Genomic DNA, 25,063 nt, shown 5'->3' with positions numbered 1-25,063 from the left:
CACATCATTAAGAGAGTGGTCAAAGTTTTTTAAAGCTGAACTTTCTGTGACACGCTAATTCTAAGTGATGACTAAAGTAATTAATTTCTTCTTCTAATATTATGTTTCTGAATGTTAGCTGTTGTTTTTGAACTGTGACTGACTGTTGACAATAAACTTAATTTCAGAGTAGATGTATTGCAAGGTTGTGGTCAGTATGTCCAACTGTTTAAAGAGTCAAACAATGGAAAATTCAGGATGGAGCAATGAAAATATTATGAAAAGGTAGACTGCTACTCACTTTACAGAGAACAAGTGGAGCCGAAAACAGACAACAACAAAAAGACTGCTATACATTTAAGCTTTCAGCCGAAAGGCATTTTTCTAAAGTAGAAAAAAAACACACACACTCTGTATAACAGTTTTTTTGCTGTGCCTGTTTGTGATTCAACGTCTCTTCTCTATGGTAAGTAGCAATCTACTCTTTTCATAATATTGTTTAAAGAGGTACCTAAAGAAGTTCTCAAATGGCCATCATATGTTTACCTTATTATACATTTCTGAGCCCTTCTTTTTAGATCAATAAAAAGTTCCCCAGAATATTATGCCATTAAAAATTAGTGAGAGAAAGGGGAGAAGTAAGTTGAACTTCTGAAATTTTTAACTCCGAAGTTTGTAATCACTCATAATGCAAAAGTTAGGAGCTAAAATGTTTAAGATGATTTATAACATGTAACTTCCAGTTCAGGTTATTATCAATACAAACACTCAAGAATTTGGAATATTCTGTGCATTCTATCGATTTTCCTTCATGCATTATTTCAAGTGGTATGGTAAAGTCAGTACATAACTGACAGCATATTTGCAAAAAAACAGTTAGTAAAAAGAAAATTTTCCTTATGTTTTTGTGTATCGGTTACTTGTATCATCACAAGAACAACTATTTTAACTTCTTGATATATGGGTGATTATAATTAAGCTTTCCCTATTTAACACTTTATAACAGAGAAATGAATTACCAGACAAGTGACAAACTTGGTAGCATTAACGTACAGAGTATGGGGTACATGATTTCTATGTGTCACAGCACCACCGTCCAGTTCCAATTATGGCCACCAGGTGCTGTGAGCAGTCATTGAGATTCCTAGTCTCACACACCTGACCGGTCACAGCGCACTTGTTGACGTGTCAACATGAGTTTGGACAAAAGGAGCAGGGCATTATTGGTGAAGCTCTATTATCAAAACAACAATAATGCTGCAGCTGCACTTCGTGAATATTACCAGCTGAACTGATTACAGAAGGGTCCGCTTTCTCCAGCTGCTGTGTGGAGCATGATGACGAAGTTCGAATCAAATGGAGAACTGAACTTCGCTCCAGAATTAGGCGGACGACCAGTTGTACCACAGATGGTTGACGAAATTGCTGTTGCTATGGCTGACAATGCTGCACGCAATTCCTGATGATCAGGCAATGTGCAAGCTGTTTCACAACAGTTGAACATCCTGTGGTCCACTGTACAGAAGGTACTTCGAACCATTCTCAAATGGTATCCGTACAAGATCCATATCGTATAGCAGATTGCACCACAGGACGCACAATGCCATATTGATTTGGCTCTCCACTTTATCGCAAGGATTGGAGTTGACGAGGGCTGGCCCTGGACCATACTATTGACAGATGAAGCTCATTTTTCTCTGGCAGGTGAGGTGAACACACAAAATTGTTAAGTGTGGGGATCTTCACCTCCACGGCTACGTTCGTCATTGGCCCATTCTTTATTGAATAGTTGGGCACTCAAGGACCAAACACGTGCAGTGTGACTGGAACCTGTTACTGCGATATGCTTCGCCAGCATAGGACCCACCCATACATCACTCGTGAAGTTCATCTGCTCCTCTTAAACACATTTGGAAATGATTGAATTATCAGGCAATCATTTTCAATTGCTTGGCTGGCACAATCACCTGATCTCACTCCCTGTGATTTCTGATAATGGGGCTACCTGAAGGACAGAGTTTACCAAGGGAACAGTCATATGTGCTGATCTGAAGTGCAGCATATCAAGAGAGGTAGTCAGGATACTTACGGACATGCTTCGTTCTGCTGTGCAGAATGCAGTCGTGGGCTTTCAGACTATTCTGGACAGTGATGGGCTCCATACTGAGCCACTTTTGTAGCAGTAATGGTACTGGAATGTAATGGTGTGATATACTGGAGCAGCACATTACAAGTGTTTCAACTGAACTGATTCTCCATTATTTCTCTTCCCCATGCCCTTGACATTAATACTACCAAGTTTGGTTCTCGTACAGTAATTAGTTTCCATGTTATAATGTCTTAAATAGTGAAAGTTTAATTATAACTACCCAGTACAATGGCAGGTTATTTACACACAACAAAGAGCACACCCAACATTGATCCCTGAGGAATACGTTCTGAGTTTCTTAATATTTTTCAAAAGGGGGACTGAATCTCACAAATTTTGCCATACTGTGAAGTAGTGAAAGTGGCAGCCAAGAGACAAATGTCAATTCTTCCACAATCCTCCTTTTATAATTACCAGTGAGGAGCATTTGCTACGGCAATGTTGCTATATTGACATTTTTACTCTTGCTGCCATCACCATACTATCGTAATGAAACAGTCACAGATGCATATCACTGACATGGTTTATTTGGCACCACATTTCTTGGTTCACAAACCTGCTATCAACGTGGGTCACTGATGTTTAACAATGGAGGTGTGGCTGCTACGTTGACAGAGTCTCGGCAATTAGCAAAAGAGGATATATGCCTAACAAAGCAATATGGAAATTGCCGGAAGGCTTCTAATTTCTGCTGATTGAGGGTACAGCAAGAATGACATGGAGAAGTATGCAGAAAAGTGAAGTGGGCACCTTATGCACTTATTCCTCTGGCTACCATTTGCATTGGTACCAAGTACAGCAATACTCCAACAGAATGTGTGTGAGTACAGCTGAGTGGTTAACTACTACTGATAACACACTGATTTTAAAAGCAAATTTATGTGTGTTGAAACTGTAATTGGTAAGATACACACAAAATTTCAAGGTCGGTTGAAGGTACGAAATATTGAGATAAAACTGCAAATGTTTGCCATTTCAAAACTGATATGCGAGACCTCTAATAAGAAAGACTCAGAGAAACAAGGTAATAATTTAAAAGAACACATTAAAGGCACATTTTACAAAGCCAGTTTTTTTTTAAGCCATAAGTCTTTTAATTAGTTTAAAGGTGTCCTCCATTTTATCCTCTCTTATGTTAGGTAACTACTAAACCCAACATCATCTGTAATCTTTGTTGCATTTTATAATCCTGGTCTGTCTGTATTAGTTCCCCACCCCCCCTCTCCCCCACTAATGCTTCTTTAGGTGCCACAGAACTATTTCCAAATACCTCAGCAGATGTCCCATTAATCTGTTCCTTTTTCCGGTTAACATGTACTGTTCAAATGTTTTTATTGCCTATTCATATTAGTACTTTATCTCCTCCTTCCACTCTTAACACTCCTAAACAGCAACACATTTCAAATGCACCCAGTGTCATCATCTCTGAACTTCTCATGATCCCTGTTTTACTTCCATGGAATGCTGTGTTCCAGGTGTACACTTCCAGGAACTTCCTCCTCAGTTCTGCATCGACGGAGCTCTTTTATCTAAGAATAGATTCTTCACTTGTGCCCGTACTTCTGGTACCTTTGTTCCTTTGGCTATCCTGTACAATCCTACTTCCTCTGGAGAGTATTTTCATTTCTGCCACCATTGTGTTGTTCCCATTTTTTGTTGTTAAGCTAGTCACTTTTCTCTTTTCTAGTACTCTTTACTACCTTCATTTTTCTCTGGTTCATCCTTACACTATATTCTGCACTAATACATTCATTTCTTCCAACAAGTCAAATGAAAGAAAACGTGTGTGTGTGTGTGGTGTGTGTGTGTGTGTGTGTGTGTGTGTGTGTGTGTGCGCGCGCACGCATGTAGAAATTGCGTCCCACAAAGACATTTTTTATCTGAAGACAAATCCTCCTATTTCTGTGTTTCCGAATTTGGCTATTAGGGGTTGACTTTCCAAAGACAATGAAAAACACTTTTTTGTTTTGGATATCTAACCCAGAAGTCAAATACCAGTTCTAACAGATGTAGCATTAAAAACGATTTATTAGTAATTTAATAATGATTTATTTTTAAAAATAACTTTCAGCCACTATTTCACCCCTTAGTAGTTGAATTTCCAAAAATGCTCAATCAAATAGTTTTTTTTTTTATTTCTGACTGAGAAACCAAATACCAGTTTTTGTACTTTTAGCTTCAGAACTGCCTGAACAATGACATATTTTAAAAAATCCTCTCATCCATTGCTTCACCCCATTAGGTGTGGAATTTTGAACGATCCCTTATTATTTGATGCCTAAAGTATAAGATGAAACATCCTCTCATCCAGTGCTTCACCCCATTAGGGGTGGAATTTTGAACAAACCACTACTAAACAATGCCTACAGTATAAGATGATCACCCTCCCCAAATTTCAAGTTTTTGTCCTTAGTGTGTGATAACGAGTCAATGAATCAGTCAGGCCCTATTTTGCCCCCTTAGTAGCTGAATTTCCAGAAACACAAATACATAAAAAAAAAAAAATCCTAACAGAGAAGCCACCCACGAATTTGCATAGATATAGCTTTAAAATGCCTTAGTGATTATTTAATAATGATTAATTTTCAAAGCAATTTTGACCAATTATTTCACCTCATAGGAATTAAATTTGCAGAATTGCTGAAAAACATATTTCTTTACTTCTGACCAAGACAGCAAATATCAACTTTCGTAGTTATAGCTTCAGAACTGCATTAGTAGTGACATATTTTCAAAAACCCTTTCATCCTCTATTTCACACCCACACAGGCGGAATTTTGAAAAAATTCCTTCTTAAGTAATATATACCTTCATAACATGTACATTTCCTAATGAGATTCATCATAAACAATCCATCACAATTTGAGATGAATAGTGATGTTCATCTACAAAACTACTTGCATCAGTACAAGTGGATGCCAGACACAGAATGCCAAAAGAGATGGGTTGCTGGCCACTGCCACATGGCAAACTGACAGGGGAAAAGCTATTTAACTGGCTGAATACAGGACAAAACTGATTTCCTTGGCTCTCAATGGTGAGTATTTGATAGCCTGTAACGTTGTGTATTTCTACTACTCAGAGAACAAATGCCTACATTGCCTTGTGACTAGTATGTGTTGTCCTCAGCTGAGTATATCCCATTCTAAAGAGTTAATCAAGAAGTTAAAATTAGTAGATGGAAACAAGTAATTAAAAGCACAAAACATAGATTTCAAGCTATGTGAAATTTTATTTTGTTATTCTGGTGGACTTCGTGTTGATTCGGTAGGGAGCTCCATAGCAGGTGGGTTACAGTTGTGATATGCACAGGTGAATGGTTCTCAGTATTGTTAAGACAGTGTACAGTACGAGCTAACCGTCTATATTTTTCTGACTAGTTGGTACAAGCTTTCCACTGTTGTAAAAGCATTGTGAATGATTCCTACTGGCAATGTGATGTGGTTTTAACAAGTAGTTGGACTGGAACTCAAAGGGCTCTGTGTGGAAGGAAGAAGAAGAAGAAGAAGAAGAAGAAGAAGAAAAAGAAAAAGAAAATAGGATTAGGGAAGAATACTTGATATTTGGAAAAAAGTCAAATATGGTTAACTTGAAAATGACTGAAGATAAAAATCTCCTAACTTCCAATTGCTACAGACTGATCTGCCTTCCTGATGATGTTAGAAAGCATGTGAAAAAATGTCCCACATAAATATGTTTTACCCATAATCAGAGGGGGTCATATGCCAAAATGAACTAACAACGAATTGTCTGTTTGAAGATATTTAGCTCTAAAGCCTTTTTTAATAATTAGTTGTGAATTGAGAATAGTAAATCGCGTGCAACAGACTTCTGTTATATATTCAATACTACTTATTTTATTTACAAACTAATAACACACATTATCAAGTTGACAAAATTATGGTCATTACAAATAAGTGTAATGAAAACCGATCTACAACACTGTTTCATCACAGTTGTCACCCATTGAACAACCGTGTTTCATTCAATTTTGATTGTGCTGCATACTAGTAAGTGACAGTATCTTGTACATTTTAAATACAGTTTTGAGGGGTCATGCTGATCTAATGACATTGTTTCATCAATACGATCTCCAGCACTCCAAGATGCATTTTGCAAATTTTTGTAAAAATAGTGGGGAATAACAGAAATGAAGCACAGCATTGGTTGTAGCACTTTCTTCTTAACACTTGTAAGTGGTTTTTCTCTGGGACGCTAGGCGTTCAAGGTAATATAGTGAAGTTCAGTTAGCAGACCACCTAATCATTTAGTGAAATTCACTTCACAGTATTTCAGATGGGGGAAAGAAAATACCCTGCTGTTAAAATGACAGATATAAAGGAATCGTACCTCTTCCTTTCCATCACATCAAATTTTTAACTTTGCACATTTTTATTACTTGTCAGAATTGCATGTGCATGGGTAATGTATTGGTTGCATTTCAGCTTACTCTCAGTGGGATTGAAAATGGTAGAATTGAGCAGATAACAGTAGCCTGGGGCTAAAAATCTTTGAATGAGCTCTTTGATGAGCTGGACACAATCTTGAACTATTCTGGTTATAATGGTTACAAGTTTGTATTTCTATTTTGGACACCACATGACACTGACCAAAGCACTATAGTTTCTTTCAGAGAAGTAAACAAAAAAGTATTCTGATGAACTACAGAAAGCACTAAAAGAAACTAAAATCTTTTTGGAAGGAATAAGAAAGAAACAGTTTCTCATTATGAATCCAAAAGCACCTGAAGTTCAAGCCACGATCAAGTTCTCTAAGCCTGATCACTTAGCAAGACTGACTATTAATGCACAAGGTGGTGTAGGTTATAAACTTGAAAATTTATTGTAGGTTTCTTAAATTGTATTACTAGTTTAAGGAGACCAGAGTGCTAAAAATGGGGAAGCATTAATCACATACTATAAGAACATTAAAATCCCAGTAGGTACTGAAATGACAACATTTGATGTTTGTAATATGTACACTAATGTCGCTGAAGATAAGGTTTGTGACATTGTTTTTGAAAATCTTAGTAGGTTCATTGGCAGACAACTTGATGAATTTGAGGTTATTAGTATTTTGGCACTGGTTTTGAGTTTTAATTATTTCAAACGTGGTGATCAAGTGTACTGGCAGCAACAAGAATTGGCTATGGGCTCTCAGTTAGGATGCATACTGGGGAACATTTTTATTCACATTTTGAGGAAAAGTTTTTAAGACACATATGGGTGATGTTAGTATGAGTATATGTCGAAAACATTGTTTAGATGATGTTTTTGAACTCTATGAGGTTGCTGAATAAGAATGCAACAATTGCACAAAAAACTAAATGCATCCTTGGGAAGACTAGTTTTACAGTTCAACATCAGATTAATAGGATTTGACTGTACTTAGATTTGAAGATCATATTAAATGGTAATAGAACAGAAAATGACATACACAGAAAGGAGTCCATTACTAACTCAGTCCTGCACACAGGTTCTAACCAGCCACATAAGTACAAAATTACTGCCTTTGGTCCCTCCTTGGCATATTAAATTGTCTTCTGCTTTAGTCCGAGGGACTGATAGGAAATTGGGTATTATTAGATATACTGCTGGACAGAATAATTACTCTGCAACTATGGTTGATAAGCAGAATAAGAGGATATGAATGAAAGTGGCCGAAACATGCAACATCACTCCACTCCCAGCGAACAAAAGGGTAATATTAGGTTCTTTAGGATCCCATATCATGGATGTGCATCTGAGGAGATTGGAAGACAAATTCTGATAGCTAATATTGTCTCAGCATATTTTGTTTAGTCACTAGGCTAATAAATTATAAAGCATATAAGAAGTACTTATTTTCTAATCCTGGTGTATATTATATTTTTTTTAATGCACGACAGATGCGTAATAGCAGATATATTGGTTGAATGGGAAGGAACTTTCATACTAGATTTAAAGAACATACAGGTGTTGCTAATTCCATGCTCTGACCTTGCATCTGATTGATAATCAGCTTGAATTACAACACATTAATGATAATTTGGTAGTCTTGCACACTGCAGGTAATGGTCACACACTTAATATCCTTGAAGAGATAGAAATTGTAAGCAGTCTCCACTCTCACCCTTCTGGAACTATTAATGAATGTACAGATTTGTACACAGAAATATTTTAGCTAATGACGACATACTTCAGCCTACAGCTTAAGTTAGGTTTTTTTCAATTTTTGTCTATGCTGGTGTGTGGAGCATTTCCTCTTTTAATTGTAATTTTGATAACTGGCCTGATGTTCTTCTATAAAACTGTTTAAAGTGGTGGTCACACACCTTTGAATTGTATATCTAGATGTACATGACCCCCCCCCCCCCCCCCCCACACACACTGTGGTTAGAGTATCCATATTCTTTTTTTTTTCCAGCTCAGAATTTTAAATTTTCCACCTACCATGACTGCAAGCAACAACTGCCTTTGCATCATGCCTGGCATGTGACCTCACTCGTCTCTCCCCTCAGCTGTTCACAGTTTTCCTATTAGTACAGGCAGACAAGCAAGACTGTGTTTGCTGCAGGAATCATATATCAGTGTCCTTCACCTATTGTGAGGCCAAGTACATCTTTTTAATATTTTTTAGATGGTACATGATTCTACAGATGGTGATTTTTCTGACAGATTTTTGTGTTTTGGTAACTTCTTAGGTTCTCTATTTCATAAAGTGTGACACGGAACCTTTTCCTCCATAGATAACGTAGAGTGGAAGACAACATCAGTTCTTATATTCTTTATGCGAGGAATGCCCAGTTATCAGTTTGCTGTTACATTTTTCATATTTGAATGCCTGCTTATCTATAACTGTAACAGATTGTTTCCATTGTTACAGTATGTGCCGGAAGGTGAAATTATATTATACCGAAACCATTTGTAAGTAATAAAACATTATTGGCTCAGAAATTCTTGCGACTTTCTTTATTTTGTGAAAATGGACACTTACAGTTGTAGTCACACTATGAAAAGAACTCTTTTCAAAATATTACAGCCATGTTGTTTTAATACTGCTACAGCACTCGGCCATAATGTGTAACACATGACATTAACAGGGTAAGGAGACGTAAGTATGTCATTGTTACACACTTCTTTAAGAAGGGCAGTAAGAGAAATACTAATAACTATCAAACTTTTCCACAATTAACTTTGTTGTTGTAAGTTTTGGGGGAATATAACACATTGGAATGGCGCATAAGTTCATAGTGTTTTTCCATACATTTAGTAAACACAGCAGATACATATCACAGAGACTTTAGTCATACTAAAATATTCTCTTTCACTATTTACAAGTGTCTGACAATGCTGGGGTAACTTTTGTTTTTTGTCAGTCTAGCAGAAAGCAGGTGTATGTTATTATGAAGTAGCATCACTTCATGCAGTCTTCCTCGTCATTGTTCTTGGATTGCCTGTGTATGGCATCTCAGTTGTTGACAACAAATGTCAGCAGATGCAAAATGTTATCTTTTGTGGATACACACGGGTCTTCAAATGAGGAGTTGCTGCTTTGTTTAGGCTCAACCATTTCTTTCTTTTTCCTTTCTCAACCTTTCCTTTCTTTTCCTTATGTTAGCATAAAGACACCATTTCTCGTCGACAGTAACAATACAGGAGAGTAATGGTCGGTGTTGTTCACAAGGCAATTGATAATGAGTACTCAAGGATGCAAATAAGGCCACTCACAGATTGTTTTGATTTTGGCTTGGAGCTTGTGGTATACAGGCACCCAATTTTTGAACCTTCCCAATAGCATGCAAACACCATACAGTAGTGGAATGATCGCAGTTCATCATATTTGCCAGTTCTCGAGTACACTGACTTGGATCATTGTTGATTAATGCATTTAAATGAGCTTCATCAAACCCCAAAGGTCTTCCTGAATGTGGAGAGTCACTAATGTCAAAACGATCCTCCTGTAAATCAGAAAATAATTTTCTTGACATGCTCTGTCTAGTGGCATTATCCCCACATTATCCCCACATGTGGTACAAATGTTTCTGGCTGCCTGCATTGCTGTCACTCCTCTACTGAACTCAAACAGAAGAATATGTTGGAAATTTCCTGATTTCCCCACTTGGCACTCCATTTTCTGGTGTCCACAGCTCCACTCACTATGGCAAAATGACAATATGTAAACTCAAACAGCAACAGTGTACTACAAATAAAAATGACAATCAATAAATAAATCCATAGCAACTGGAATATCAACATACAAAACAGAAATCACGTATTACACATCTCAAATGCTTAATTTCAACATCAATTGCTCTACATGTAATTGGTGATTTTGGTAATGAAGGTATCAAAAACTTTGCTTACTTTGTTAACTTCATTCATTGATGGTGTATGGAATATTTTTCTGGGGCAATTCACATACAGACATTAAGTAGTCATTGGCCAGAAACATTCTAAAAGGATAGTATCCTTGAAATTTATGCAGGCAGCTGTTTGTAAAATTAGGCATAACGTCAGCCTCAGGCACAATTTTTAAAATAACAGTAGCACTTATATGTATAACACTTCTACACAGGAGGGAGAAAAGTATGCAGCCATAAAAATATTTGACTACCTCCCTTGGGAATAGTGAATAGATAGTATGTAATATGTGGCTTGATTATATTTAACAAATTTTGCTGTAGATTAAGATTCAAAAAATCCAGTTACATAAGTGACCAGAATATAGTCATATTTTCAGAGAGAAATTCTATCTTATTTGCAACACTATTGACACATTTCATATCATTGATAGTAGTTGTGAATAAGATCCACGTAAGAGGAAAAACAGTAACCTAAACCATCTGGTATATGATTTACGACTGTCAGCTTGTTTTTTCCATTTACTACACCATGATTAAATTTTATATTTTGCTGTAATATGAAACAACATAAAGAATTACTATAAACAAGTGCATAACTTACCCCAGCTTTTCGTGACACCATAATTCGGCATATAAGATTGAAGTAAAATATGCAGAACAAAACTGAGCTGCTAACGAAATATGGAGAAAGTCCAGCTCAATTACCACACCACTGAAAATGTTAATAATAATAATAATAATAATAATAATAATAACATCAGCTGCATCAAAATACATCTAATATATTGCATATGAATATAAAACAATACATGGGATAAATTACTCTCTCTTACCTTATCCTTTGTTGAGCATGCCTTCTCATTCTTAAAAAGTGCACTACATCAAGCATACATTGCACTGATGCCCTATTCATAATCACTTGTAATTTAAACTCTGGTCCTGAAACTAAAAAATATGAACTGAGACACTGAAATCTGTGCTGGCTGTACTAATTATGATATGACTATGAGCAATATAATGCATCTCAAAATTGTAAGGATTTTAAGTGAGGATGTAATATATGTTTAAAAAATCTTACATTAACATATAATTATGAACTATATAGTGTAACAATGTTCAAAGTTATTTCTCTGCCGCTAGGCAAAATTCTTTTGCCAAAGGTATCATAACTCAGAGTGAAATATGACTGAAGAAATAAATGAAGAAACTGAATAAGTAACAACATTTAGCACTAATTATTCTTTATTTACATCAGTTACATGTGCCAATGGGCATGACCTAACACAGCTCATTGTACAGTGCACTAGATTATGAGTCAGGGAGGGGAGCCAGGCCCAGACTGAATCCACAAAGCAGATTAACAACTGTTTGTTACAGCGGCAAAACTGAGTACTGTTTTTTGGGTGGCTTCCCATGTTTGTCTGGGCTGGTCTCTCATCACCGCCTCAGAAAATATAATTATCAAGTAATTAAAATGCAGTAACACAGAGGACAATGTTTACACATTTCACAGACCAATGGTGTACACTACTTCCCTCCATTAGGTTAACTGATGATGGTGGTAGCAAACAGAATATCCAGCAGCAGTGTTAAATAAAGAATAATCTTGCCAAAACACAAAAGCGCCAGACAGGGTAAATACTAGGAAAGCGGGAAACACAATGATGGTCATGGGATCTTTATGAGTTGGATTTGGTATTGTGCGATATCTCAAATTCGTTTTGTGGCATTCACATAAAAAAATTAAACACTGAAAAGCGACAACATATTCCTCATAGTTTTTTAATTTATGGCAAATAAAGGAAAGGCAACCACTCACCTATAGTGGACTGATGTGCAGAGCATAGAAATCCATAATAGAAAACAGTGCTGACAGTAACTTACTCGAAAGAGTGTGTGTGTGTGTGTGTGTGTGTGTGTGTGTGTGTGAGAGAGAGAGAGAGAGAGAGAGAGAGAGAGAGAGAGAGAGAATGTTTATATTTTTACTAGAGAAAGAGCATGAGCTCATTAGATTGTTCTATCTACGTTCTGCACATCAGTTCACTATAGATGTGCGGTTGCCTTTCCTTTTTGTGTGCTATTCCAACCAGTAATTTCTGTTATAATTTTCAATTTATTTGTTCTAGTGTATCTTCCATCATGGAGGATTTGAAAATCAAACTTTTTTGTCACTGAGTGTATTTCTGTACCAATGTTAGAAAATTCTGTAACACGAAACTTGCTCAGAAATGCTGACAACTACTGCATAAACAGAATTTCCTTATTATTGACAATAACATTATTTAAGCCTATCTGTCCACAAAGAGATTCGAAACATAAGTACCTAAAATATTATGAAGCTCATGTTAATGGTGTCTGATAATTAAGCTCTCGTCAGATTTTTGGGATCTTGTTCGATTTCATCTCACTTCCTTTGGAACACTCAATTAGGCAATACTTTAACAAATTGATCAATACTAAATTATCAGACATGCGCTTGACTTGGGCCTATTTGTTATCAATTACTACATACATTAAAAAAAGGTTCTCATTTCACAGATCAACTGGAGCAGTGCAGTAGAAAGTAGCCGACCACCTCTTTGGACACGAACAAATATTTCAACTTCTGAAATTGATAAACAGCTACAACAATGGACAGTTTTATGCAATAATCAATTGTTAGCATTCTTCTGTCAGCATTTCAGTTCACTTCATCAGCGATGTTACACATTTCTCTTTGTGGCTTGCAAAATAACTTTTATGATAGAAGAAAGAATTTAAATTGGGGAAGCATATGTGAAAATATATTTGATTCAGGAAACTTGCAAAATTTTCGGGGTCAAGTATCCAGACAGAAGAGTACCACCACAGAGAACAATACATAGTCTGTATAAAAACTGGTGCATCTACAGATCTGTGCAAAATTTAAAATGACAAGGAATTCCTTCAGTTCACACACTGTAACTTATTGCAGACATGTGCTGAAGAATTATTCAGGGTCCAAACAAATCTACACATAAATTGGCCCAACAGGTGCATATAAGTAGGAGGAGTTGCCAGCGGATTAATTTGAAGCCATACCGTGTGATGGTTGTGCAGCAGTTATGTGTAGATTAGTGCATGTGGCTTTTGAATAACATCAACAATGGTCTGTTAGATCCTTTCCATTACATCACGAGTGATGAAGCATGGTTTCATCTTTCCAGTCATGTGAATTCACAGAATGTGAGATACTGGGCAACGGGCACCGGAACACTGTGTGTCAGCACTCCACGATGAAAAAAAATCAGTGTTTGGTGTGGTGTAGCAGATCACTGGACTGATATTTTTTGACTCTACCTTCAACATGGGTGCATATATGGAAATTTTTGATACATTTTGTGTTCAACTCGCTGAATAGGAAATACAATACTACTTCTTCCAACAAGATAAGGGATCCCTGGAACAAGTCCATGTTGAATGAGGAAGGAACTCTCAGCAACCACTTACAACTACCATGTTTGCCGGATGTAACAATATGTGATTCTTTTCCTATGAGGCCACTTGAAGAGCAAGGTCCATGTAACAAATCCACACACTGAAAGACAACATTAGTTGTGATGTTGCTGCCATCGATATCCGAACTTCGCACCAGGTTTACCTGAATAGGCACAATTGTGACAGATGTTGCAGGGGTCACTTTCAACATCTTCCATAAATTTATTTTCCACTGTAGTTTTTCTGGTCTTCATTTCCGTAATTTCACTGCATTTCCTTTATACTAACATGGGCTACTTTTATATTACTGTTTACTATGTTTTGCAAAGTTCTTATCTCATTTTGTTCTTTGAGGAACATATAGTTCAATGCTATGATGACCTCGCCTAAGATTTTACAATAATTTTTTTGTGCAGTTTAATCTTGTAATCATTTAGGACATGTTATGAGGCATCAAGGGATTGCCAATTTAGTATTAGAGGGCAGCGTGGAGGGTAAAAATCATAGAGGGAGACCAAGACATGAATACACTAAGCAGATTTCGAAGGATGTAGGTTGAAGTAGGTACTTGGAGATGATGAAGCTTGCACAGGATAGAGTAACATGGAGAGCTGCATCAAAACAGTCTCTGGACTAAAGACCACAACAACAATGATTTAATGTCAAGTGAGTCGTCTCTTAGTTTTAGATGGCATTCTGATGTCATTTGCACTAAGTGCTTCGATAGATTTAATCTATTACAACAGGCTAATTTTTTATGTTAATAGTTTTTAAAATAGATTTTGACTAAATTGAAGGATATACTACTAGGGTCATTTTTAAAGTAAGAACCGATAGCGTACTGCGTCCAGGCATCCTGCCACGCGACATCCATTCACAGTCTGCCACGCTCGGCTAGTTTCTCACTATGTCACCATTACATTTCACGTCTCTGCTGGTGTTGGTTGTATAGTTATACTGCTTCGTTTATTGCCATGTCAATCAGTTTTTAAATCCAAAACAAGTTTGTCCTGCTGAAATTCACTGGCAGCTTGCTGAAGTTTATGATGCAGGTGTAATGAATGATGAAAACGTGTGTAAATGGTGTAGGCTGTTTAATGAAGGAAGGACAACTGTTCATGATGGAGAACAATCTGGACGGCCTACTGTCATGAATGAAGCCGTGACACAAAAAGTTGATGAGGCAATTCGTCAAAACAGGCATTTTACTACTGACACGCTGCCTCAGAAATTCCGCAAGTTTCAAGATGAGTAGTTTATCCTACTGTTACTGACAAACTTCGCAACAAAAAATGTGTGCGAGATTGGTGCCAAAAATGTTGGCAGAACAACATAAAACAAAGTGAATGGCATATTTTTTGTCCGGTTTGGGGCGCCATCATAAAAATAGTGATGAGCTCGTGGGTCACACAGTGACCAGTGATGAAACGTGGATTTCGCACTACACTTCAGAGAATAAATGTCAATGCAGTGAATGGCATCATTCAAACATTCCGTGAGTGGCATCATTTAAACTCTCTGAAAAAAAAAAAAAAAAAAAAAAAAAAAACATGAAATACAAGAGACAACATTATACACGGACTGGAAAGGCATTCCTCTGACACGCTTTTTGCCAAGTGAAACATTAAAAAAGCTTAGGTGCACTATTCAAAATTGCTGGCAGGGACTGTTCTCTTGCAGCATCATCCTGCTTAACAAAAATATTTGGCCTCACACTGCAGCAAGAACGAAGACACAACTGGACAAGTTTCATTGGGAATTACTGAATGATACCCCACACAGCCCTGACTTAGCATCATCAGACTATCATCTGTTTCCAAAACTGAAGCGATTTCTTGATGGAAAGCACTTGGAAAATGATGACATGTTGAAAGGAACAGTTACTAACTGGTTTAACAGTCAGGAGGTAAGTTCTTTGATGCAGTCCAAAAGCTGGTGTCATGACTTGACAAATGTTTAAATGTTCATGTAACTATGCCGAAAAGTGAAAAAAATTGGATATTGTCATTTGTGATTTAAGTTACATTCATAAATAAAATTTCTCTTACTCCATTACCAATTGGTTCTTACTTTAAAAATGACAATCATTTTTTTGGTATATGTCATATGTTATGTGCAGTCTTTTTGGATTTGTGTCTATATATAAGTTCCAAAATTCCTGAACTGCTATGCCTCTCATTGTCATGTTGATTTTCCCAGCTTTGTTGTTTTAAGAACCACGATGAATGTAACTCGGAAGCTGTGGCTCAAGACTGTACCCTATGACAGGGAGGGAGCACTTAAACATATATTCTCAAATATAGATAGAGTAGGGGAGTTATAATACATGAAATGACAACTGTTTTAATGTGGTTCTACATCTGTATTGTCTACACCATTTAAATTGTAATCACTTCTAGTTATTGTTTCAATCAATTCAGAGTTCATGAGACTTAATAATGCATCTAGTTACTCAAAATTAGCAGCATTAGGCCTCTATATTAATGACATTTACTGTCAGTTTTCCACAAATTTACATCAGTTTAGCTTCAAAATGCCTATCACAGTAAATCTTTAGAATATTAATTTTTTAAATGTATGTATCCCTTCCGAATGAGGCTGACAATACCTCTTTGTTCGTATCTTCTTAATAATGACTGAGTGCAAAGCTACGTTCACCTGAATTCAGCATTCTTATTTCTTGATCTTACTCTTGGTGGTGGAAGGATCTGCTGCTAGGGTTCCTCCTAACATTGTCCAGGGTACACCTGATTGTTTCATATTCCATATCTCAAGCATGAAATCTTTCAGCAGTACATGACACTGTCAACCACAAGAAATTGATTATAAAGTTATATTCATTTACAAAAGACTACCACCTAACATAAGTCATTCAGTGTTTGCTGCAAAACTGGAGGTTTTTTGTCAGTCTAAGTAACAGGAAGACCCGATGCGGGACCTTGAAGAATGGTCTCCCTCCAGGCTGTGTACTGGCACCAATGCTGTGCATCATCTACATTAATGACCAACCAATCAACCCTCAAACAAGGATAGTTACCTATGCAGATGACACAGCAACTGCAGTTCAAGGCAAAATCTTTGGAGGAGTGGAGACGAAACTGACAGCAGCCCTCGAGGGTATCGGCACGTATTACGATGATAACCACCTGAAGCCAAATGCCAAAAAGAAGCAGGTCTGTGCCTTTCATCTGAGAAACCAGGAAGCCAGGAGGAAGTTAAGTATTACGTGGAGAGAGTAACAAGTATGTCACTATGATACTCCAAAATAACTGACAGTTAAGTTGGACAGTAACCTCATGTTCAAAGATCGTTGCCAACAACCCAGGCTGAAAATATCTGCTCAGAGCAACATCACACACAAACTTCCTTCCACCACCTGGGGATCACAGCCTAATGTACTCCATAAATCTGCCCTGGCACTATGCTTCTCTGCAGCAGAATATGCAGCACAGTCTGGCGCAAATCCACACAAGCTAAACAGGTGGATAAGGCACTGAATGAGATTGGACACATTGTGACTGGTCACTTAGGATCAACTCCTGTCACCAAAATCTATCAAATTATGGGTATAGCGCCACCTGACATCTTCAGAAGAACAGCTGCAGGTATTGAGAAAAAACAAGAAGGAAATCGACCCCAGGCACCACCTGTTCAGACATGAAGCAGAAAGGTCAAGGTCGAGGTCAAGAAGGAGCTTCACGCACACATCACCAATTCCCTCAGTACCCGGAACGTGTCAAACAGAGCTATGGCGAGATTCATTAACTGTAAGGCACAGGAAGAACATCAAAGACGAACCTGCCATAGGCTTTCATCTGCCATATGTGACATGGAAAGCTCTAGACCGATGAGGACAGGAGTATCAAGGCGCAAGGTGAGCCTCAGGAATTGAGGCTACACCAATGAGGGCAATGAGGAGGAATTATGTGAGTGTGGCAACCTTCATGACACACATCTCCTGGTCTACCTGCCTGATCCTTGCACTACGGAAGATCTTTATGCAGCAAGTGGCAAGGCCATCAAAACCGCAGGATTCTGGAACTGAGGTCAATTTAATAGAAAACCATAAATGTCTTGCAGTATTTTGTTATTACTGTCAGTATCTTGTATTACTGTACAGTACTTTTATTTATCATGTTGCATTTTAATTATTTTGTATATCAAAGTCCTGGACAAGTAAAATAAAATAAATAAAGAAATTCTTATTTCAGTGGATACCCTGAGTTCTGAAAGGCTTATCCATATGATTTGTAGACCAGAGACAGGTAGTGCTATTTTCATTGTTTTCTACAAGAAATGGCTAGCAACCACAGTTTAGTCAATAAACAGCCACCTTTAGTGAATTAGCAGTCTAGTTAAAAGTTGATTAACTCTCTTCAGTAAATTGATTCCTTAGGATGGATAGGATGTGTGACTGCTGTGTACGGACGCAGGAGGAGCTGGCCACTGTTCGCGAACAGCTGAGCATGTTGATGGCCACGGTCAGCCGTCTTCAGGCTGCTGCCTCGGACTGTAGTGGCAGTGGGGCGTCTGGTGCATCGCAAGGTACACCCCAGGTGTTACATGCTTCACCCACTGTCCCTGCTGTTGAGACATCTTCGCGGGTACCGGGCGCGGTTGGGCCACCCTCTCCCCAAGTGGAGTGGCGGGTTCAGCGGCATTCGCGGCGCACGAGGCAGAGGGTCAATGTGGAGGCTGGCTGTGTGGCATCGCCCGCTCTGCCTGTGAGTGGACATGTGGCTGCTCCTTCAGCAAGGTCCGAGCAGGCACACGGGGGGAGGGGTTTACTAGTTATTGGGAGCTCCAACGTTAGGCGGGTGATGGAGCCCCTTAGGGAAATAGCGGAAAGGTCGGGGAAGAAGGCCCGTGTTCACTCTGTCTGCTTGCCGGGGGGTCTCATCCGAGATGTGGAGGAGGTCCTACCGGCGGCAATAGAGAGCACTGGGTGCACCCGACTGCAAATTGTTGCTCATGTCAGCACCAATGACTCCTGCCGTCTGGGTTCAGAGGTCATCCTCAGTTCGTACAGGCGGTTGGCGGAATTGGTGAAGGCAGAAAGCCTCGCTCGCAGGGTGGAATCAGAGCTAACTATTTGTAGCATCGTTCCCAGAACCGATCGCGGTCCTCTGGCTTGGAGCCAAGTGGAAGGCTTAAACCAGAAGCTCAGACGATTCTGCGGAGGTCTGGGGTGCAAATTTCTCGACCTCCGCTATCGGGTGGAGAAATGTAGGGTCCCCCTGAATAGGTCAGGCGTGCACTACACACCGGAAGTGGCTACAAGGGTAGCAGAGTACGTGTGGAGTGCACATGGGGTTTTTTTAGGTTAGAGAATTCCCTCCCTAGGCCTGACAAGATGCCTCCTGAGACGCGGCAAGGTAGGAGTAGGCAAAATGCAACAGGGAATAACAATATTAATGTGCTAATAGTAAACTGCAGGAGCGTCTATAGAAAGGTCCCAGAACTGCTCTCATTAATAAACGGTCACAACGCCCATATAGTACTAGGGACAGAAAGTTGGCTGAAACCAGACGTAAACAGTAATGAAATCCTAAACTCAGGTTGGAATGTATACCGCAGAGACAGGCTGGACAGTGAAGTGGGAGGCGTGTTTATAGCGATAAGAAGTGCAATAGTATCGAAGGAAATTGACGGAGATCCAAAATGTGAAATGATTTGGGTGAAGGTCACGGTTAAAGCAGGCTCAGACATGGTAATTGGATGTCTCTATAGGTCCCCTGGTTCAGCAGCTGTTGTGGCTGAGCACCTGAAGGATAATTTGGAAAATATTTCGAGTAGATTTCCCCACCATGTTATAGTTCTGGGTGGAGATTTTAATTTGCCGGATATAGACTGGGAGACTCAAATGTTCAAACGGGTGGCAGGGACAAAGAATCGAGTGAAATTTTATTAAGTGCTTTATCTGAAAACTACCTTGAGCAGTTAAACAGAGAACCGACTCGTGGCAATAACATATTAGACCTTCTGGTGACAAACAGACCCGAACTATTTGAAACAGTTAACGCAGAACAGGGAATCAGCGATCATAAAGCGGTTACGGCACCGATGATTTCAGCCATAAATAGAAATATTAAAAAGGGTAGGAAGATTTTTCTGTTTAGCAATTTCAGGGTACCTGATGGCTCAACACAAAAGTTTTGTCTGAAGTACAGATAGTGTTGAGGATCAATGGACAAAGTTCAAAACCATCGTACATTATGCGTTAGATGAGTATGTGCCAAGCAAGATCATAAGAGATGGAAAAGAGCCACCGTGGTACAACAACCGAGTTAGAAAACTGCTGCGGAAGCAAAGGGAACTTCACAGCAAACATAAACATAGCCAAAGCCTTGCAGGCAAACAAAAATTACGCGAAGCAAAATGTAGCGTGAGGAGGGCTATGCGAGAGGTGTTCAATGAATTCGAAAGTAAAGTTCTATGTACTGACTTGGCAGAAAATCCTAAGAAATTTTGGTCTTATGTCAAAGCGGTAGGTGGATCAAAACAAAATGTCCAGACACTCTGTGACCAAAATGGTACTGAAACAGAGGATGACAGACTAAAGGCCGAAATACTAAATGTCTTTTTCCAAAGTTGTTTCACAGAGGAAGACTGCACTGTAGTTCCGTCTCTAGATTGTAGCACACATAACAAAATGGTAGATATCGAAATAGACGACAGAGGGATAGAGAAACAATTAAAATCGCTCAAAAGAGGAAAGGCCTCTGGACCTGATGGGATACCAGTTCGATTTTACACATAGTACGCGAAGGAACTTGCCCCCCCCCCCCCCCCCCCTTCTTGCAGCGGTGTACCGTAGGTCTCTAGAAGAGCGTAGCGTTCCAAAGGATTGAAAAAGGGCACAGGTCATCCCCGTTTTCAAGAAGGGACATCGAACAGATGTGCAGAACTATACACCTATATCTCTAACGTTGACCAGTTGTAGAATTTTGGAACACGTATTATGTTCAAGTATAATGACTTTTCTGGAGACTAGAAATCTACTCTGTAGGAATCAGCATGGGTTTCGAAAAAGACGATTGTGTGAAACCCAGCTTGCGCTATTTGTCCACAAGACTCAGAGGGCCATAGACACGGGTTCACAGGTAGATGCCGTGTTTCTTGACTTCCGCAAGGCGTTCGATACAGTTCTCCACAGTCGTTTAATGAACAAAGTAAGAGCATATGGACTATCAGACCAATTGTGTGATTGGATTGAGGAATTCCTAGATAACAGAATGCAGCATGTCATTCTCAATGGAGAGAAGTCTTCTGAAGTAAGAGTGATTTCAGGTGTGCCACAGGGGAGTGTCATAGGACCGTTGCTATTCACAATATACATAAATGACCTGGTGGATGACATCGGAAGTTCACTGAGGCTTTTTGCAGATGATGCTGTGGTGTATCGAGAGGTTGTAACAACGGAAAATTGTACTGAAATGCAGGAGGATCTGCAGCGAATTGACGCATGGTGCAGGGAATGGCAATTGAATCTCAATGTAGACAAGTGTAATGTGCTGTGAATACTTAGAAAGATAGATCCCTTATCATTTAGCTACAAAATAGCAGATCAGCAACTGGAAGCAGTTAATTCCATAAATTATCTGGGAGTACGCATTAGGAGTGATTTAAAATGGAATGATCATATAAAGTTGATCGTCGGTAAAGCAGATGCCAGACTGAGATTCATTGGAAGAATCCTAAGGAAATGCAATCCGAAAACAAAGGAAGTAGGTTACAGTACGCTTGTTCACCCACTGCTTGACTACTGCTCAGCAGTGTGGGATCCGTACCAGATAGGGTTGATAGAAGAGATAGAGAAGATCCAACGAAGAGCAGCGTGCTTCGTTACAGGATCATTTAGTAATCGCGAAAGCGTTACGGAGATGATAGATAAACTCCAGTGGAAGACTCTGCAGGAGAGACGCTCAGTAGCTCAATACGGGCTTTTGTTAAAGTTTCAAGAACATACCTTCACCGAAGAGTCAAGCAGTATATTGCTCCCTCCTACGTATACCTCGCGAAGAGACCATGAGGATAAAATCAGAGAGATCAGAGCCCACACAGAGGCATACCGACAATCCTTCTTTCCACGAACAATACGAGACTGGAATAGAAGGGAGAAACGATAGAGGTACTCAAGGTACCCTCCGCCACACACCGTCAGGTGGCTTGCGGAGTATGGATGTAGATGTAGGCCACAGTTCATTTAAACAAAAACAAAATTCATAAATTTTACTTTTAGCACTATAATAATTTCATGTAAGAAACTAACTCATTTTATACTAGCAAGTATCAAACTTTAAATTTTCAGTTATATTAACCTCCTTTAATATCAACAATTTGAACTATTATTTTAGCAAAGAAAGGAGCTGCATTCACACCAGAGACTACAGAGGTACTATCTTGATCAGCAGACTCCTCCATCAAGTATTCTGCTATCACCCTAGTAAACGTCCCACCCTCTTCCTTTTAATGATTTATGCCATAGCTAGCAACATTCCACCTGACAGTAATGTCAACAGCAACTAATGTTACGTCATTCCCAGTAAATGACAATCTCAGTCACTCCATACTGATCCAACTCCTATAATGTCCAATAGGGTCAAACATAATTCCTCAAAACAGAAACAAAATCAACATTTGTATGATTCACTGTTGTAACAATTGTTACCAGTCTATTCTCAGCACTGTAGCACTCTCCCACCAACTAGCACAATAAGATCCTCATCTGAAAAATTCTTACACTGAGTTTTGAAGTCCTCTTCCACCGGGCTGATTTGTGCTTTTCACCTGAAATGTCTGTGACCTGGCATCTGAAACTTACAGTCAAACCCCTATTTTACATTCTTATGTGGTCCAGACTTAAAAAACCACAAAACTGAGAAAAATGCACAATTGAGGAAAATGTTAAAACCCCCAAAATACAAGCAAAAACACATGTCATTGGCATATATGATTAAAAATTGCAATCCTCTGCACTCTGTGTAAGTGAAGGAAATTAAATGTACAATACAATGTTTATACAATAATTTGTGGTAATGAATTCCATCAGTTCTTAAAAAATCACAAATGTGTAACACAAAGTGAAAACTCATCAAAAAATTGAAATTGGTATCTGGGACAAGGTAATCAGTCTATTTTCCAGCATGTTACAACCACAAATTATACTTCAAAACACACATTTTTGAGAGATCATCCTTTGTGCTCACCCAGAAAAAAGCAAAAATTGATGAACATGTTGAATTAAAGGAAAAACATCACAGCAGCTAGGTGGTTAAACCATGAGCATAAATGCAGACATCTGCTTAATGACAAACTTCGTCACTATTGCTGTTATTTTTTAATACTTTTCTTAAAAGCCACACTTCATATGCTAAATATGTTAAAGTGTTATTTTAGGCTTGATGAGAGAAACACAGACATGAAATAATGAGTTTACTTCCCTAGTTGACGTTACAACCTTATTAGAAGTCTGCTCAGTGAATTTCTGTACACTGTGTAAAATGTAAATCTGAAAGAAATCTCTGGTGCTACAGTTTTACTTCATGCCCTCTACCACTGTTGCCAATCTTTACAATCTACTGTGTGTGGTGAAAGTATATACATGAGGAGTGTATGTATTTGTTGCAGTTTTATTGTGTCAGATTTGAACATGAAAGCTATCACAAAACCCTTGTTCTATTTCCATGTGACATCTCTCTCATAGCACATCATCTGCACGAAAAATATATTATCAGAACTTCACAAAATGCTTTCACCCCTATCTGCACTCCCTCTCCTCACATCCAGTATATGACCTCATTTTATGTGTGTTAGTGCGGTGTGGTGGCTGCACTGACTGTTGGGTGACTTGAGTCACCAGCCAAAGAGTTCACTAGCCGGAAATAGGCGGCGTTTCCTCGGTTATGACCAAGAATACTCTTCAAGACTCAGTTTGAATTTGAAATGTTTACAATTGATACTGATGCTGTATGCAGAACATCGGAAATTCATGAAAAAAGGTAAGATTGAGTTATAAGTGGCACAAGAAAAGGTGGTGATTGAGCCGCTTCGTCATGTACTGGCTCGGTCTGGAACACTTTGCATCGACTGTCTTATTCTTCCATTGTGTTGGCAACACCGATTGTGCTTTATTCACCATTTACTCTCTCGTCTCCCCTCTCCACAACAGCCTAAAATATTCCCTTAACTTCACCACCACCAATTTTGAAAACGATCAGTCTTGTGTGTCACTTACAACTCGTTTAGTCACATTAAAAGTCAATAGGAAGAAAACAGGATGAAGTCAAGTGAGACGCTGAGTAAGAACTTCGAATCGAGGTAACACTTACTAGGAAGAAATGTAAAATCTGGGAATTTTCAGCATTGACCTTATGAGTTTTTCACAGAGACTATGAATTTACGGCGTAGAATTATGAAAAACATAAAATCGGAGAACACAAAATCAAAGATCCACTGTAATACTTCCTGCAACAGCTAACTGACATGTTTTCCACAGCTTGAATCTATCAGTGGGAATTTTCTACTTTCTGTGAAATGAAAGCAGCTTGACTGATATCCTAATGAAAGCACCCAGATCACATGAATGTCCCTCTCCCCTCCTCCCCAAATCAGTGACAAAACTGTCAAGATACTGTTTTTTTTCTGCTCTGACTGATGTCCCACTTTTCTTTGCCTTTCTTGTAAGTAGGTACCATAGGCGTGCTAGTGCTACAAACAGCGTGCAGAATGGCCTGTAGGTGGCAGCATAGTGCAGATGCACACATACTGTCACAGTATCAGTATAAAGATGGCCACCCCACTTGCGACTTGCACCAGGGAAGAACAGCGTTCTGTTATTCAGTTTTTGCATAGTGAAGTTGTGAAACCTATTGAAATTCATCGATGAATGAAGGTTCAGTACGGTGATGCATGTCTGTCACAGCAGCAAGTCTATGAATGGAGTAGGAAGTTCGCAAATGGTGTGACTTCAGTGGAAGATGCTCCTCGTCCAGGTCAGGCACAACGAGTTGTGACTCAACAGAACATTGCAGCAGTCGAAGCCACAGTGAAGGATAACCGCCAGGTGACACTGAATGACACTGCAGCATGTTATCAGATTAGTCAGGGGTAAGCACACCACATTATGCATGATG

The 25,063-nt window shown here is 38.8% G+C and overlaps 1 protein-coding gene across 1 annotated transcript in view; it reads right to left on the bottom strand.

Moving 5' to 3' along the window:
• LOC124777774 (serine-protein kinase ATM-like) overlaps positions 1–25,063 on the bottom strand; it is a 470,606-nt gene that overhangs the window by 146,850 nt on the left and 298,693 nt on the right. The window contains exons 30-31 of the mRNA XM_047253284.1: positions 11,306–11,417; positions 11,074–11,184 (exon numbers count right to left, since the gene is read on the bottom strand). Of these exons, the coding sequence (XP_047109240.1) occupies positions 11,074–11,184; positions 11,306–11,417 (223 nt within the window). The remainder of the gene's footprint in view (positions 1–11,073; positions 11,185–11,305; positions 11,418–25,063) is intronic.

This window comes from Schistocerca piceifrons, chromosome 2 (genome assembly GCF_021461385.2).
Source record: "Schistocerca piceifrons isolate TAMUIC-IGC-003096 chromosome 2, iqSchPice1.1, whole genome shotgun sequence".
NCBI classification, from domain to species: Eukaryota; Metazoa; Arthropoda; class Insecta; order Orthoptera; family Acrididae; genus Schistocerca; species Schistocerca piceifrons.
The sequence above is the reverse complement of the archived record's forward strand: the minus strand, read 5'-3'. Positions and strand labels throughout refer to the sequence as shown.